Source organism: Oncorhynchus mykiss, chromosome 22 (genome assembly GCF_057628025.1).
Source record: "Oncorhynchus mykiss isolate SJ-2025 chromosome 22, ASM5762802v1, whole genome shotgun sequence".
Taxonomy (NCBI): domain Eukaryota; kingdom Metazoa; phylum Chordata; class Actinopteri; order Salmoniformes; family Salmonidae; genus Oncorhynchus; species Oncorhynchus mykiss.
Genome location: NC_143043.1, coordinates 35,648,731 through 35,665,630, shown reverse-complemented (window position 1 = coordinate 35,665,630; position 16,900 = coordinate 35,648,731). Strand labels below are relative to the sequence as shown.

The window sequence follows — 16,900 nt, the reverse complement described above, 5'->3', positions numbered from 1 at the left end:
GGGGCAGAACGACAGATTTGTACCTTGTCAGCTCTGGGATTTGAACTGGTGAAATCCCTGAGCAGTTTCACAGTTAGGAAGGACACCTTTATCTTTGGTGACTGGGTGTATTAGGTGTATTTATACACCTTTCAAAGTGTAATTAATAACTTCACCATGCTCAAAGGGATATTCAATGTCTGCTTTTTAAATGTTTACCCATCCACCAAAAGGTGCCCTTCTTTGCGAGGCATTGGTCTTTGTGATTGAATCTGTGTTTGAAATTCATTGCTCGACTGAGGGACCTTACAGATAATTAATTATATGTGTGGGGAGATGAGGTAGTCCTTTAAAAATCATGTTTGAGTCAATGCAACTAATTTTGGGAATTTTTACTCCTGAACTCCTGAATTTAGGCTTACCATAACAAAGGGGTTGAACATTTATTGTCTCACTGGGTGAGGCAGTGGTCTAAGGCACTGCATCTCAGCGCTAGAGGTGTCACTGCAGTCCCTGGTTCAAATCCAACCTGCATCATACCTGGCTGTGTTTGGGAGTCCCAATTGGCCCAGTGTTGGCTCTCATTATAAATAAGAATTGGTTCTTAAACTTGCCTAGTTTTAAAAAAAAAACACACATTTCAGCTGTGCTTTTTTAAATCAATTTGTAAAACATTCTGAAAACCTGATTCCACTTTGACATTATGCAGTATTGTGTGTAGGCCAGTGACAACAAAACTCGATTTAATCTATTTTAAATTCACGCTGTAGCACAACAAAATGTGGAAAAAGTCAAGGGGTGTGAATTCTTTCTGAAGGCACTATATGTTTTGTTTTTAGGAGGTCTGTGTTGCACCACCTGCTGCTGGCTTTTTACCCCACCCCTTCCATTGCCTCCAACCAATGTTGCAGTCAAGAAAAAACCTTACTTTCATTCAAAGCCAAAGGGGGGTGGAATACTCAGTAGGGTCTCTGCTCTACTAACCAAATATTTTGTTTTTGACGGGAACTGTATCGCACGACCTGCGGCATGTCTTTTTACTCTGCCCCCTGCTCCAATGCAATAGAGAGCAATAGTTATGCCATCTTTTTGTAGGCACTAACTGGTTCGTTGGACAAAGCCTATACGGGGAAAGTAATGGATTTTTTTGTAGGGTTTTTGGATAAACGCAGAAAATAAGGTCTGTAGTAAACAAGGGCATAGGAGATCTTATACGTTTTGTTATATGAGAAAATCTCATCAGCTAACATCACTTTTTGTGAAATTTGAAGAATTTATGTCATTTAAAAAAACACGTAAAGGCTTTATTTTTCATAAAGTTCACTTTAACTGACTGATATTATCTCATAGAACAAACCGTATAAGATCTCCTCAACCTAAATTAACCTCAGAGTTTATACTCAGCATTTATTCCAAAACTCTATTATTTTTCCATTAATTTTCCTACTAGGAATGGCTGAATGAACCAGAGGTAACAAATTTATGTTGGGTCCTTGCTATCAGAGCTCCTTGGAACCCGACCCCATTTAAGTTGAAATGTAAAATGGTTACATAAGTGTTAAGGTTCGGGTATGGGTTAAGTCTTGGGTTAGCGTTTAGGGTAGGAACGTCCCAAGCCCAAGGATATGTGATAGCACTAACCCTAAAAAAAAAAACCTTACTACTTGTCTCAAGCTAAAGTGTAAAGGTCAAGTTTATATTTCTATGGCCCCTGTTTTCTATGCCTCTGATATAAAAACATAAAGAAGATTAAGTAGTAGATTTGTATGTTAAATGCAGAGGGCTTGTCACCTCTGAGTTGTCATGGAGATAATTTCCGCTCGCAATTTGCCGCCCAGCAGGGCATTCTGGGATTACGGGGTCCCCCAAACTGTCATGGCGTCCTAGGAAGATGGCGACTGCCATACAACAGGCTTTCCTGGAGTATCTAATTATTTAAATTCAAGGCATTGGAGACATAGCTAGGTAAGAAAACGGTGTAAATGTGTGTTATACAACAACTATCGGTTGTCTATAGATATTTTTTTCAGATGAATCAAGACAAATAATCTATAGACGGCTAGCAATCTGGCTAACGTTTGTCGAGTGAGGCCGGGTGCTGATTACGGCGTGTCTTTGTTAGCTAACCTGAAGTGGCTAGCCAGATTGCATTTTAATTTTCACACAATTATTAAAAGTAGTTAAGCTAAAGCTAGCTAACTTGTTGTTGGACCCTCGTTGATAACTAGATAAAGCATTAGCGAGCTACGCTAGCCCATATGAAGTTAACTTGATAGCACTAGCGAGCTGACGTTACTTAACTACTTTGGTTGCTATGTAGTTAGCTAAGCTAAATCGTAGCCAGTGATCTGCCTGGTTAACTATCAAGTGTTATTGCCAGTTGAGATGGGCGATTACAAAACGGTTGCCTGGCTCTGTAAGTGGGTCATTGGTTATGTAATGCTGCAGCAGAGAGTGTGTTTTTATTTTTGTTGTGTACCTATACTTAATGTAACCCTGTGGACACTCATAGCATTTTTTTAAACGGTAACGTTAGTATTTCATGTAATTAATCTGTATTGTCTTGACATTCGGGAAACGAACTGTTGAGTGCCCTGGAGTAACTGCTTTGTTTTTCCCAATAGTGACAGAGGGCCAAGAGAACGGTGGACTGACTGCCAGGGGCCAGCGATTTTTAGGCCATCAATCACCCCCACAGAGCTGATAAAATGGAGTGTGCAGTTGACACACAGCCAGGTTTGTGATCATGTTTTGCAGAAATATCCCTGTAATGTGAGGGATAGTTATTCTCACGTAGATGGTTATACCTAAATTTGGGAAATTCATGGACTGAGACATTTTCAGCTGACCTTTACTTGGCGATACTTAATTAATTATCATTTGGAAGGTACCAGTGAATTATAAAATGATGTTTGTGGTTGCTGGTGGAACTCTGAAAAACAAGGAAATATTCAGAAAGATATTAAGAAGATATCCTCTTTCTGTGGAGTCAATATTTTCCTGAGTATTCTTGACAATTAGCATACTTCCAAATTAAGAATTAAGGAAGAATGTGCAAGTAAAGGTTTGTTGGAGGTTTCTTTACCATCCTTTCAATAGACCATCGGCTCAACCGCAAACATAAACTAGCTATGATGCTGGAAGTTCATGCTGGATTGGCTAGATCATGATATGCCAATGACACACACACCAGAGATTGCCATGCCTCTGCCTGGCCACCCTTTCATTAGGAATTGCTTTCACACGTTGTCCATGTGAACTCCCCATATTCAGAATCTAGCATAACAAAGAAATGTGATTGGTTAATCTGTGACTAAAGAATGTGGTTGGCTAATCTTTAAATGAGGAATGTAATTGATTAATCTGTGCAGGCGGGGACGAGGCTGCAGAGCAAGAACACACTCTGGAGGAAACATCTGCAAAGGAAGGAAGTGAGACGCCGCAGAAGAAGAACAAGAAGCACAAAAAACACAAGAGCAAGAAGAAGAAGAAGAAACGTGGCAAGGGAGAGCGAGAGACGAGCTCAGAGTCGGCCCCAGAGTCCGACGTAGAAAAGCCGCCAATCAGAACCAGAGCAGGGTGAGGCTCCTCCCATTAGAACCAGAACTTGGTTTGACTCATCCCATGAGAACCATAACTCTGCTAGATTATGCCCATTACAACCAGACCAGTGCTGCGTTCAGTTTGCGTGAACATTTGCTACTTTGCGGAAAGGCTTGTACTGAACGACACATTTCCCCAAAAACTTGTATGTTCTTGAACAGGCTCTGTGATACGTTTGCTCCATTTGGTGGGTGTGCCGGGGTGTGGCTTGGAGCAATGATTTATGTATTTGAAGGGAAAGGTGAATTTTGAAGCTACAGCCCAGCCCATCCCTGTTTTTTAACTGACTTCAGTACAGCATCGTTTCTGTTCAATTAAACATTCTATTACGTTTTTATGTACTGAATGCAGCCAAGTGCTAGGCAGAACAGGGTGTTGCCTGGTCACCTCTAGATGGTTTCCACACTGGAATATAGGAGGTAAAGCAGCAGAAATGTAAATCCAACAGGCTCTTGTTTGTTTGGCTCTAAACCATTGGGACATTTGTGATTATGGTATTCATTATATTTGCGACTATAATCAATATATTTTCTGTTTTTAGTTTGAGGAGTGCTGGCCCAGTGGCCTCCGATACAGGAGTAGACACGAAAGAGGAGGCAACAAAGGACTTGATCACAGGTAAGGAGTTTGGGCCAGGTGTCGGAAACAAACCGATGCGAAGTGATTTTTTAAAAAACTGATTCTTGTGTACCTGTCCACACAGCTATACCTGAGGTAGAAGGTGACGCTAAAGCCAGAAAACACAAAAGGCATGCTGGGAAAAAGAAGAGAAAAAGGAGGAGAAAAGGGGAAGAAAAGCAGGAGAAGAACTCTTCTTCACACTCCCTATCAGAGAGCGAATCTATGTCAGGAACAGATTCTGAGTCTGAGGGGAAGCCAGCTGGCATGGTAGTGCAGGCTGTTCCCATGCAGTCTAAGGCCAGGCAAGAGGAGCGAGTTCCCTCCCTATGCATCACTTTGGCCCAAAAAGAGGAATCTCTGAAAGTGATGTGTCAACCCTCAGATAATGAGTCTGTGGATGCAGGAGGAAAGACAGAAGAGAAGGTTTCCCCTGCTAACAGGGAGAACCAAACCATCTCTGTCACAAAGCTGGAAGATCCACGGAGCGACGGGAGCTTCAGCCACACCCAGGAGCTTCCTGACATCATCCCCAAGCAGGATGGCCAGAAGGAGGAAACCAACCCAGAGCAGAGGTCAAAGGTGAAGAACCAGGCTCCCTCCAGGTCAAGGTCAGGGTCGCTGACAGACACTAAGATGGCTAGATCGAGTCTTAGTCGTTCGCCAAGCCCTAAGCGGTCCAGATCAAGTCGCAGTCGTTCACGAAGCCCCGCGGGATTGTCTAGTCAGCCTGTGTCTGTCAGGGGCAGGTCTCGATCTGGCTCAAAAAGCATGACTCCCAAGAGGAAGCAGTCCATGTCCCCCAAAAGGACAAGACGCAAGTCCCCATCTCTGTCCCCCAGGACAAGACGCAAGTCCCCATCTCTGTCCCCCAGGAGAGGACGCAAGTCCCCATCTCTGTCCCCTAGGAGAGGACGCAAGTCCCCATCTCTGTCCCCTAGGAGAGGACGCAAGTCCCCATCTCTGTCCCCCAGGAGAGGACGCAAGTCCCCATCTCTGTCCCCCAGGAGAGGACGCATGTCTCCCAAGAGGGGACGCAAGTCCCCTTCTCTGTCCCCCAAGAGACGACGTATGTCTCCTCTGTCCCCCAGGAGAGGACGCAAGTCATCTCCTCTGTCACCCTGGAGAGGACGCAAGTCTCCTTCTCTGTCCCCTAGACGGGGGCGCAAGTTGTCTCCTCTGTCCCCTAGACGGGGGCGCAAGTTGTCTCCTCTGTCCCCTAGACGGGGGCGCAAGTTGTCTCCTCTGTCCCCTAGACGAGGGCGCAAGTTGTCTCCTCTGTCTCCTAGACGAGGGCGCAAGTTGTCTCCTCTGTCCCCTAGACGAGGGCGCAAGTTGTCTCCTCTGTCCCCTAGACGAGGGCGCAAGATGTCTCCTCTGTCCCCTAGACGAGGGCGCAAGATGTCTCCTCTGTCCCCTAGACGAGGGCGCAAGTTGTCTCCTCTGTCCCCTAGACGAGGGCGCAAGTTGTCCCCTTCTCTGTCCCCTAGGAGAGGGCGCAAGTTGTCCCCTTCTCTGTCCCCTAGGAGAGGGCGCAAGTTGTCCCCTTCTCTGTCCCCTAGGAGAGGGCGCAAGTCCTCTCCTTTGTCCCCTAGAAGAGGACGCAAGTCTCTGTCTAAATCCCCTAGGAGAGGACGCAAACTGTCTCCATCTCCCAGACGAGGGCGGCGGTCTGAGTCCAGGTCACATGGCTGTGTCAGAAGGTCGAGGACCAGAACCCCCCCCCCTCGTCGAGGTAGACGTCTGTGGTCCCGCTCGCCTGTGAGGCAGACTCGCCGTTCACGCTCCAGATCTAGACGGCTCCATCGCTCCCGGTCAATGAGGAGAGGACGGCATTCCCAGAGCAGCTCCCCGTCTCGCAGAAAGAGGTCCCCCCCAAGGACACGACGGTCCCGGTCTCCGGTCAGGAGAGGTAGGCGGACTCGTTCCCGCTCCGTCGTGATCCTGAAGAGGAACAGGAAAGGTTCACGGTCCAAATCCCCACGGGGCAAGGACAACAAGTCCCGCTCCCGGAGCCGCAGGATATCCAGGTCACCAGTTAAGAAAATATGTTCTAGATCACCGAAGCGGAGCAGGACAAAGTCCAGATCCCCAGGACGCAGTAAACCATCAACATCACGATCACTATCGCCACGTAACCAGTCCAAGTCTCATACTCCTAAATCCAAATCCCAGAAAATAAACAAGCGTTCAATGTCAAAATCACCCACCAGCGACAAATCCAAGTCTGTCTCAAGCGACAGGCAATCTGAGAGCGTATCCCCAGAACGCTCAAGATCCAGGTCTACTGCCAAGGACCTAAAGTCTCCAAAAATGGCTGAGAAGCATACTGCAGACACGACTGTGAATAATGAAGCGTCTACTAAGCCTGTTGGGGAAGCTGTAGCTGCAGCAGAGCCCTGGAAGCCCCTCGCTTTGGCTGCTGCCTCCAGATCTACCACACAGGGCAAGCCAATGGCTGGGCATGCTGAAGAGAGCACCTCTGAGATTCCATCTGAAGACCATGACTCTGCAGAAGAAGAGCCAAAGGTGGCAAGAAGCCCAACAAGCTCCTCTGACGAAGAACCGGATGAGCATGCTACGTCCAGGTCTGTTTCACCAGAGACTGTTCCTGCTGATCGCCGCTCCAGGTCCTCACCTTCTAAATCTCCCATTAAGAAGACATTTTCAAAACAACGGCAGTCCTCAACTTCAGCGTCTCCTAGTAGGAAGTCCCGATCACCTGCTGGTAGGAAGATGTCCACCTCTCCCTCATGGAGGTGCTCCCGGTCCAAGTCCATCTCTCCCTCTCAGTCCAAGTCTGCCTCCAGAAGGAGACGTTCCAAGTCCCCAGCCAGGAAAAGGAAGTCTGTCTCTCCGCCTACCAGACGGAAGAAGAGGTCTAAGTCCAGAAGTCCGGCCCGGCGCAGGAGATCACGGTCTAAGTCACCGGTACGGCGCAGGAAGTCACGTTCCAAGTCCAGAGTCAGGACCAAGCGCTCTAAATCCCGCTCCCCAGCCAGAAGGAAGAGGTCCAAGTCTGCAGACAGGAGCAAACGCTCCAAGTCTCGTTCTCCAGGCCGGAGGAGAAGGTCCCGCTCCGGGTCGCGGCGGCGTCGGCCCGTCATGCGGAATCGCTCGTTTGACCGACGCGACCGATGGAAACGGGAACCAAGCCACTCGCCAATCCTCATCCTCCGCAAGCGCCGTTCCACATCTCGAGGCCGCCGCAGTGCCAGCAAGACCCCTCCTCGTCTCACTGAGCTGGGTAAGACTACACCTATATATAATCAGGGTTGGGCGGATTAATTGAAACATGTAATCGGTTAGTGATTAGTTGCATGAAAAATAAAGTAATCGGTAAGGTAATCCTTTGATTACTCAAAATAGTAACAATCGATTTACATTGATTACTTTTGGTTTACTTTAACTTCTAACACTTAGGGCCCTATAAAATTGTTTTTATTTTTTTGCCTGATTTTTTTTGTATTTTTTTGCCCGATTTTGTTTCAGGATTTTCCAAAATTCAGTATTCTTCCTTTTGTTTTTCTCAGATTTGTTTTGTAAAAAAAATATAATTATCGAAATTGTATGTTCTAAGTTCACAACAATGCTTAAACCACATCAGGAGATTAGATTTTTATTTATTTATTAATATATTTTAAAAACGTTATGGTTATTCTTTTAAAGTGTTTTCCTTACCAGTCAAGTTAACAGATCACCGACCATTTTGAATCCCACCGTACCTTCTCCGCTATGCAATCTGGTTCCGAGCTGGTCATGGGTGTACCTCAGCCACGCTCAAGGTCCAAATAGATATCATAACCGCCATCGATGAAAGACCGTCTGTGCTGGCGTCTTCATCGACCTGGCCAAGGCTTTCGACTCTGTCAATCACTACATTCTTATCGGCAGAGTCAATATCCCTGGTTTCTCAAATGACCGCCTCGCCTGTTTCAACTACCTCTCAGACCGGTCAGTGTGTCAAATCGGAGGGCCTGTTGTTCCGACCTCTGGCAGTCTCTATGGGGGTGCTACAGGGTTCTATTCTCAGGCTGACTTTTTTCTCTGTATATATCAATGTCGCTCTTGCTGCTGGTGATCCTCTAATCCACCTCTACGCAGACGACAACATTCTGTATATATCTGGCTCTTCAATGCCACACAGCACTCCTTCCGTGGCCTCCAACTGCATTTAAATGCTAGTAAAACGAAATGCATGCTCTTCAACCGACGGCTTCCCGCAGCTGCCCGTCTAGCGTCACTACTCTGGACGGTTCCGACTTAGAGTATGTGGACATCTACAAATACCTAGGTGTCTGGTTAGACTGTGAACTTTCCTTCCAGGCTCACATTAAGCATCTCCAATTCAAAATTAGGTTGAGAATCGGCTTCATATTTCTTAACAAAGCCTCCTTCACTCATGCTGCCAAACATACCTTTGTAAAACTGACTATCCTAGCGACGTCATTTACAAAATAGCCTCCAACACTCTACTCAGCAAATTGGGTGCAGTCTCACAGTGCCATCCGTTTTGTCACCAAAGCCCAATATACTACCCACCAATGTGACCCGTATGCTCTCTTTGGCTGGCCCTCGCTACATATTCGTTGCCAAACCCACTGGCTCCAGGTCATCTATAAGTCTTTGCTAGGTAAAACCCTGCCTTATCTCAGCTCACTGGTCACCATAGCAACCCCTACCTGTAGCACGTGCTCCAGCAGGTATATTTCACTGGTCATCCTCAAAGCCAACACTGTACCTGTACACAACCCATCTGTAAATAGCCCACCCAACTACCACATTCCCATATTGTTATTTATCTTGCTCTTTTGCACCCCAGTATCTCTACTTGCACATCATCATCTGCACATCTGTCACGCCAGTGTTAATGCTAAATTGTAATTATTTTGCCTCTATGGCCTATTTATTGCCATACCGCCCTAATCTTCTACATTTGCACACACTGTATACAGATTTTTCTATTGTGTTATTGACTACGTTTGTTTATGTGTAACTCGTGTGTTTGCTTTATATTGGCCAGGTCACAGTTGTATATGAGAACTTGTTCTCAACTGGCCTACCTGGTTAAATAAAGGTGAAATAAAATAATATGCAGTGCCTTAAGAAATGTACACTCCTTGACTGTTTCCACATTTTGTTGTTACAGCCTAAATTTAAAATGGATTCAATTTAGATTCTTAGTCACTGCCCTACACACAAATGCCACCTAATGTCAAAGTGGAATTACCACATGCTTTTAGAATTTTTTACTTAAAAAAATAATACAAGCTGAAATGTCTTGAGTCAATAAGTATTCAACCTAAATACGTTCAGGAGGAAAAATGTTGTTCTCTAGTTGCATGGACTCCGTCTGTGTGCAATAGTGTGTAACATGATTTTTGATTGACTACCTCATTTTTATCCCACTCATACAATTATCTGTAAGGTCCCTGAGTTGAGCAGTAAATTTCAAACAAAGATTCAACCACAAAGACCACAGAGGTTTTCCAATGCTTTGCAAAGATGTTCATATGGGTTAAATGGACTGTTTACAACCCAGGTGTGCAAAACTCTTAGACTTTCCCAGAAAGACTCACAGCTTTAATCTATGCCAAAGGTGATTCTAAAATGTATTGACACAGGCGGTTACTTACCTAATAAAGAAATATTAGTGTTTTATTTTTCATTCATTTTAGTTTATTTTTTACAAATGTTCTGTGTATTTTGTGTAGATTGTTGACAAATTGACAATTAAATCCATTTTAATCGTACTTTGTAACACAACAAAATGTGGAGAAAGTTGAGTTGTATATCCTTTCTGAAGGCACTATATAACAGTACATTTGATGTATAGGTTTATGCACCCACCTTGAATGTGCTAGAGCAAAAACCAAAACGTGCCCCCAGGGGGGGGTTTGGGAAACGGGTCCAGATGAGTGTGATTGACCAGTGGGCCAGTTGTAAATGTTTTGGAAGCCTTATCTATTAATTCAATCACAAAAGAAGCTGTCCAACCTTGATGGTCGATCAGTAGAATCTCTGAGAGCATGTGAGAAGTCTTGATGGTGTGCTAAATGACAGCGGCGAGTTTTAATCAAATTTTCCTCTTGATATTAGAACATAATCCCAAAAGTAATCAGCCGTATACGCTTTTCAAAATTAATCAGTTGCTCAATTACTTCATTTTATCAGATTACGTAATCCCAGTTACATGTAATTCATTACTACCCAACCCTGGGCATATTATCCAATGTACTGTTATTGTTTAGTACCCTCAGTTTAATGGTGGCTGTTCTAGAAACCTTTAGAACAGATTAGGTAGTCTGAAATTCCGCTGTTGACAGATGTCTGTTCCCTCCTCTCTCTTTCCTCTCCCCTTTCTCTATTCACAGACAAAGACCAGCTCCTGGAGATAGCGAAGGCCAATGCAGCAGCCATGTGTGCTAAAGCAGGTGTGCCCATCCCAGAGAGTCTGAGACCCAAGGCCATCCTCCAGCTGCCCCTGCCCAACCCAGCCCCAACTCCCCTGAATCTGCCTCTTCCCCTGCCGTTGCCTCTCAACATGCCCGGCATGGGCATGCCCAATATGCCCAACATGAACATGCACATGCCCAACATGCACATGCCCAACATGCACATGCCCAACATGCACATGCCCAACATGCACATGCCCAACATGCCCAACATGAACATGCCCAACATGAACATGCCCAACATGAACATGCCCAACATGAATATGAGTATGCCCAATATGAATATGCCTAATATGGGCAATATGTCCAATATGGCCATGAGTGCTGCCATGGCCAGTATGACCGCTGCCACCATGACTGCAGCCCTCACCAACATGGCCCAGATGTCAAACATGCCCCAGATGGCCCCCCTCCCCACTATCACCAACAAGCCCCAGATGGCCCCCCTCCCCACCATCACCAACAAGCCCCCTCCTAGCCAGGTTCCCCAAACAACCCTTCCCCCCCTTAACCTGGACCACATAGAGGAGGTGAAGAGGAAGGTGACTCAGCAGGCCAACATATACAGCATCAAGGAGCTCACTGAGGTAAGACTTATAAGAGGCTTCACTTGCAATGTATGTTTTAACAAAGATCTACTTAATGCATTGTCTATGTAGACTCCCCATATGGATTACAGCAAGCATTAAACTTTAGTTCAGACTCCTAGTCTTTGGTTTATGTAGTTGGGTATTTGAGGTTAGAAACAGAAGACTAGACTGTTTTTGGGGGGGGGGTTCTTTTGTACTACTGACTGTTCACATCACAATGATTTGTTTTTGTTTTTAAAATCAATCTGTGTGTATATGTGTTTAGAAATGTAAGATGATAGCGGCGAGTAAAGAGGAGATGGCCATAGCGAAGCCACACGTGTCTGATGACGAAGATGAGGACAGGAAGCCACGCGGCAAGAGCTTCCTCAGTGTAAGAACTCCCATCCTTCATCCTAACATTCATCCAACATTCACACATATTAGATGCATAATGAGCAGAGTGATGACATTTTAACTTAGACTTTTCTCTTTATTCCGCAGTAACTTTTATTTGGGGCGGATCACATGAGGCGAAAGGCTCCCCATGGAAACATCACCGGGCGGACAGAAGTGCGGGTTGTGGTTACAGAGAAGGAACAGTGTCCGATACTGCCAGCCCCTTTTCCCTGGACAATCATTCCCTCCCCCAGCACCTCCCATCATGCTCTAGTTGTCTGGGTTTCCACATGCTTCCAAAGCCACGGTTGGATTCCAAAGCTACAAAGTAAAAATTGGCTACAAAAATTAGCTTTTTGGTCTTCATTTAGGATTAGGCATAAAGTTAGGAGTATGTTTCAAATCAAATTTGAAGAAGAAATTGTACAAATGCGTGGGGTTTAGCCATAATTATGACTTCGTGGCTATGGAAGCTAGTGACGACCCATTGGACAGATTGGAGTGTACAGTGTGGTTACTCCTAGCTTCTACACATTGGTCAGACAGCTGTCTGGACAATGACTGAAGATAAATGAAAGAAGGAACACACTTTCAAATTTTGTCGACTCTTTCTAATGTTAAACTTTTTGTGTTTAGTTTTTGTGTTCAGTGATTAAATTACCAGCTCACGGTTCCTTTAGTGACATTTTAACCTGTGAGTGAACTGCTAGGACTGCCCTCGGTGCGCGCACCCACAGATGTCAGTAATATGATGGTCAGTTGTTTCTGTAGTGATGGGCAGACTGACCAGGTGTCTCCATTGAGAAGACAAACTGATCAGGGCTTTGGAGGATCCACTCTTAATGTTTTGTCACTTCTAGTATTTCTCTATGGTGTTTTTCTGTTAAATACCTGATGTAATCTTTAGCTATTTTAATGACTTAAAATACATTTTAGGATTTCCTTGGTCAGTAGGGTATTATTTGGCTGGCTTTGTACATAATGTATTGATGATTATTAAAGGAAACCAGAAAATTACCTTTCTTGTGTTCTTTATGTAGGAGCTATTAAGGTCAGAAGTACTGATGTATATTATTTCATTCTAATCGGAGATTGGTTCAGACCTGGGACACCAGGTGAGACTTCTCTCTGACCTCTTACAGATAAATGGCTAACTATGAGCCATGTGACTAAGTTTTTAAGCCCCCTCCAATTCATTCCACATGGACAGAACCCTATTGACCTCAGCCAGAGTTCTACTGGGTCCTGAGGCACTGGAGCTCCGGCCTGGCACTTTGCTGGGTCCTAAAGATCCCACTGTTGATTATTACTTACACTTATTTGGGCTTTTCAGACTGCACGTTCAGAGCTGTGCCTGCTATGATCATGTTGTTTGGACCATGGTGGCCCAAAGGCTCATTGAAGCTCTTTAGCATCGGAAATCAATGATGGGAGATCGATGGTGGAATGTTTTTGACAGCCGGACCATAGTGCTAGGAAAAGGGGTCATGCAATCGTTAGTCTGTCTGGTGAATTCTGGTGGAGAGATCAGAGCTGAACTGGTTTCAGTTGAAAAGTTGGAGGGGAGAAAATGCCAGACTTTTCTGAGGAAGGGCTGGACCACTACCTACTGAATCAAGTGAGGATCATATGCTGCTACGTAGTGTGTGGGTGTTGTGGTTATCCTGTGTGTTGATTATCGTGTATGTGTGTAATTGTGGTTCTGTGTGTGAGGTGGACCTGCGGCACCGTACAGTCAGCAGGCGTGTTGAGGAGGTTCTGACGGTGCTCAGAGATCTGACCACTGAGGTCAGCAAGAAAGACGGACGCTTCCAGTCCATCGCCCACGCTGGAGTCAACAACGAGAACATCAAGGCAACACAACGACTTTAATATCTTACATAGATGGGCATTCAGTATATCTGTCAATCTACAGAATTATGGGATCCCATCTCAGTGTGTGTGTGTGTGTGTACAGGACCAGCCTGCCATGGTGTCTAAATGGGCAGCCCTCCTGAGAGGCAGATGTTCCTTCAACCCAGCCATCCAGGTAAGGCCCACTATGCTCTGTGTATTAATATTCTGTGTGTGTCTGTGAGGGATCTAATGATTGTGTGTGTGTGTAGGTCCTGACTTCCAGCCTAGTTTTGGTCAGTGTTCCGGTGAGGGGGTTGATTGGATATCATCAGCATGTGGCTCGTCAGTGGAGGTACTATTCTCTGACTGGCTCCATTCTCCCCACTCCTGTCCGCGAGCCAGAGAAACTCCACCAATGGCTGGAGCTGGAGAGCTTCACAAGCCCCGCCCAGGACTGGCAGGTGGGATATCATAGAGCAGTGAATATAGTTAGCCAGTTAAATGTCCTAAATATTCTTAAATAACACTATTTGGTGTGTATGTCTTTTACAGCAGTGGTCATTAGTCGATTTTCAAACATTTCTGTCGCCAACGACACAAACTTGCACTCCTATTTATATACAACTATTTATTGCGCAATTGGCAGTAGGTGCACTTTATTCAGAAGCCCTGCGTACTGGGTAGGCAGAGTGTTCCCATTTTGAACCGTTTAATTTGTCAAACTCCGCCTACCTTAATCACCAGGAGAGCTGTGGCTAAGTCAAGTACTCCTACTGCGCCGGCCAATCGAATAGCTTGAATCACAGTGCTGACCGCTTCCCCCTACCCCACAGCAAAGTTTGATACCGGCCTATGTGAGATTTGGTAACTTTTAGAAACCATGACCAGAGAGACTGTCGAAGAATACAGAAAAGAGCTGCTGTTTGAGTGAGTTCATGTTTTAAGTTTTTATTCAGCACTGTCAACATTGTTTTTATTCAACACTTACAAAACATAAAATCTGCTTCCCTCGACATCCACTCACACTGCAGCTGCAATGAATGAGGAGCCAAGTGTATCGATAGGCCTGCATTTTTATTATTAGCAGCTCATCATGTCTATTTTAATATTGAGGATTTTTTTTTCTTTTTCTGGTCATATAAACAACATTAATTTGTACATAAGCAGTGTGACTCGAGTTTCCCCATCAGGTGACTGTGTTCCCCTCTCTCTGTTCAGTCTCACTGGAGGAAAGGAGAGAGCAGGGACCTTAAGAGGCAGACCCTGCTCTCTCCCTCCCTCTGCTGAGACTGACCATCAGACGCAGGTATCATCAGTCCAATCAAATAAAGAAGCTAATTATTAACATTTATGCTCAGTAGTTCCTCCCAAGTTCTACACCAACTGATCTATTTTGTTATCAAAGGTTGCATTTCGAAACATAATATGGTCTGAGAAGAAAGCAATTGTCAGGCCAAGCATATAGCCAACATGCTGTGCTGTATTAGGCCTACTGCGCAAACCTCATTCTTACAAAACTGTTTTTATTAGGGTAATGTTGTATAGGCTTGTTTAAAGTCATGTTTTTGACTGCGAACGTGATCTTCACTCCAAAGGTTGGTGACCACTGTTTTACAGGATGCCAAAGTGTGTGTTGAGGGAGACATTGTACCGGCCAAGGTGGTCAGTCTCTTCAGAGAACAACTAGAGACCGCCATACTGACCTGCAGCTTCAGTGGTGAGTGTGTGGCAGGGCAGGACAGGCCGTGGATTTGACTGATCAGATCTCCCACACACTGGAAAAGCTTTCTGTCACATTGAATACCTCTACAAGCAACATACACACACCCACACACTGGCCACAGTGTTGATAGGTGTTGGGCCAGAGTAAAATCTATAAACTGACCGGGCCAAAGGCTTCCCTCGTAGCAAAGGTGCAAACACGCACACATTCTAACCTGATCGTGTGTGTGTGTGTGTGTGTGTGCGCGTGTGTGTGCGCGTGTGTGTGTGTGTGTGTGTGTGTGTGTGTGTGTGTGTGTGTGTGTGTGAGAGAGTGTGAGCGAACGCAGGTAAGGTCAGCATCTTGGAGTCTGTGGGTTCGGTAGTGCGTGTTGCCATAGAGACGGTGGAGGGTGTGATGGAGGCAGAACTTGTTCCCACTGTGGAGCTGATCAACTATTGGCCGAAGAAGGCCCGCTGGCCCCGCCTTCTGCAGCGCTGGCCAACCACAGAGAGAGCTCGCTGCATCAAGGTCTCAGCTGGGAAACATGCTTTCTAACCCTTCTAACCTTCTACACCCTAACTTACTTTCTCTCTATCTCTCCCTCTCTCCAGTCGTTTGGGTTTAACCTCATGGCAACGTCTAATTACCACTGGCTGTTGTCGTTCTCACGGGCGGAGCAGGCATTGCTAGTGGCCGTTGATGAGGACGGTGGTTGCCGTAGGAAGTGTTACCGTGTTGTCAGACAGCTGAAGGAGGACACCTGGTGTCCCGGCACCAAGCCTGTCATCACAGCCTTCCACCTGCAGGTACCCAATCACAACGCAATGTCCCTGCCCAATGACTGCCCCCTTATCATACATCCTCAGTTAACCAATCAACTCTCACCCTTTCAGATGTTCAAGGTTATATTATATATTTCTGGTGTACATAGTCATCTCTCTCTGCGTTTATCCTTCTCGCTCTCTCTGCAGACTCTGTTGTTCTGGTGCTGTGAGAAGTTTCCATGTGGGCGTGACTGGCGCTGTGTAAAGGAGTGTGTGCTGCGTGTAGCCAGGAAGCTGTTGAAGTGTGTGAGCCAGCGCTACCTGAGACACTACTTTGTCCGCTCCTACAACCTGCTGAAATACAGTAACACCACAGAGTTAGACCACACAGCCCAGAAGATCAATGACTTTATAGCCAACCCCAGCCTATATGTCCACTAAACACTGATTATTAACACCAATTCTAGCATGATGTTTTTATTGCTACTATTCTTGTCTATCCTAATGTTGCAAACACAAAATGAATACAAGGTTGTGTTCAGTAGGGCACAGCCTACCAAAACATTTGTAGCAGTAGCTTTTTACTTAGTCAAATTCCTGTACATGCAAATGTCTTTGGTGAATAAAGATGATTCTGATTCACAGCATAGCAAAACATTTTACATCAGGTAATGAACATCCTTATTGAACAAGTCAAAAGTTTTTTATTCTGTACCTAAATAAAGTAGTTTTCTTATATTGCATGCATTGTTGCTTCTGTTGAAATTGTGGTTTCCAAAAAAACACCGTTAGAACTGTCTCTACGTTTATGATCCAGCAGAGGGCAGCATAGCTCCACTACCTGTGTGTGTTTGTGTGTCCTGCAGATGAGACGAGGGTTACTAAAAAGACCACAGGAGAGAGCTAGTCCTCACATTGCTTCACAGGTATGGTTGCAAAGGGAGGGTTTATTACTGTGAACTTTTTACATTT

The 16,900-nt window shown here is 45.3% G+C and overlaps 2 protein-coding genes across 2 annotated transcripts; both read left to right on the top strand.

Moving 5' to 3' along the window:
• Positions 1-1,808: 1,808 nt before the first annotated feature.
• sona (SON DNA and RNA binding protein a) lies at positions 1,809-12,640 on the top strand. The gene is made up of 8 exons (XM_036959094.2): positions 1,809-1,944; positions 2,604-2,715; positions 3,351-3,558; positions 4,124-4,200; positions 4,286-7,447; positions 10,575-11,242; positions 11,511-11,618; positions 11,729-12,640. The coding sequence occupies exons 2-8, from the start codon at positions 2,688-2,690 to the stop codon at positions 11,729-11,731; spliced, it is 4,254 nt and encodes a 1,417-aa protein (XP_036814989.1). The 5' UTR covers positions 1,809-1,944; positions 2,604-2,687; the 3' UTR covers positions 11,732-12,640.
• A 436-nt stretch (positions 12,641-13,076) lies between these two features.
• Positions 13,077-16,664, top strand: mab21l3 (mab-21-like 3). Its single transcript, XM_036959096.2, has 8 exons — positions 13,077-13,241; positions 13,337-13,477; positions 13,581-13,652; positions 13,729-13,920; positions 15,077-15,176; positions 15,511-15,692; positions 15,776-15,970; positions 16,136-16,664. The coding sequence occupies exons 1-8, from the start codon at positions 13,194-13,196 to the stop codon at positions 16,367-16,369; spliced, it is 1,164 nt and encodes a 387-aa protein (XP_036814991.1). The 5' UTR covers positions 13,077-13,193; the 3' UTR covers positions 16,370-16,664.
• The last annotated feature ends 236 nt before the right edge of the window (positions 16,665-16,900 follow it).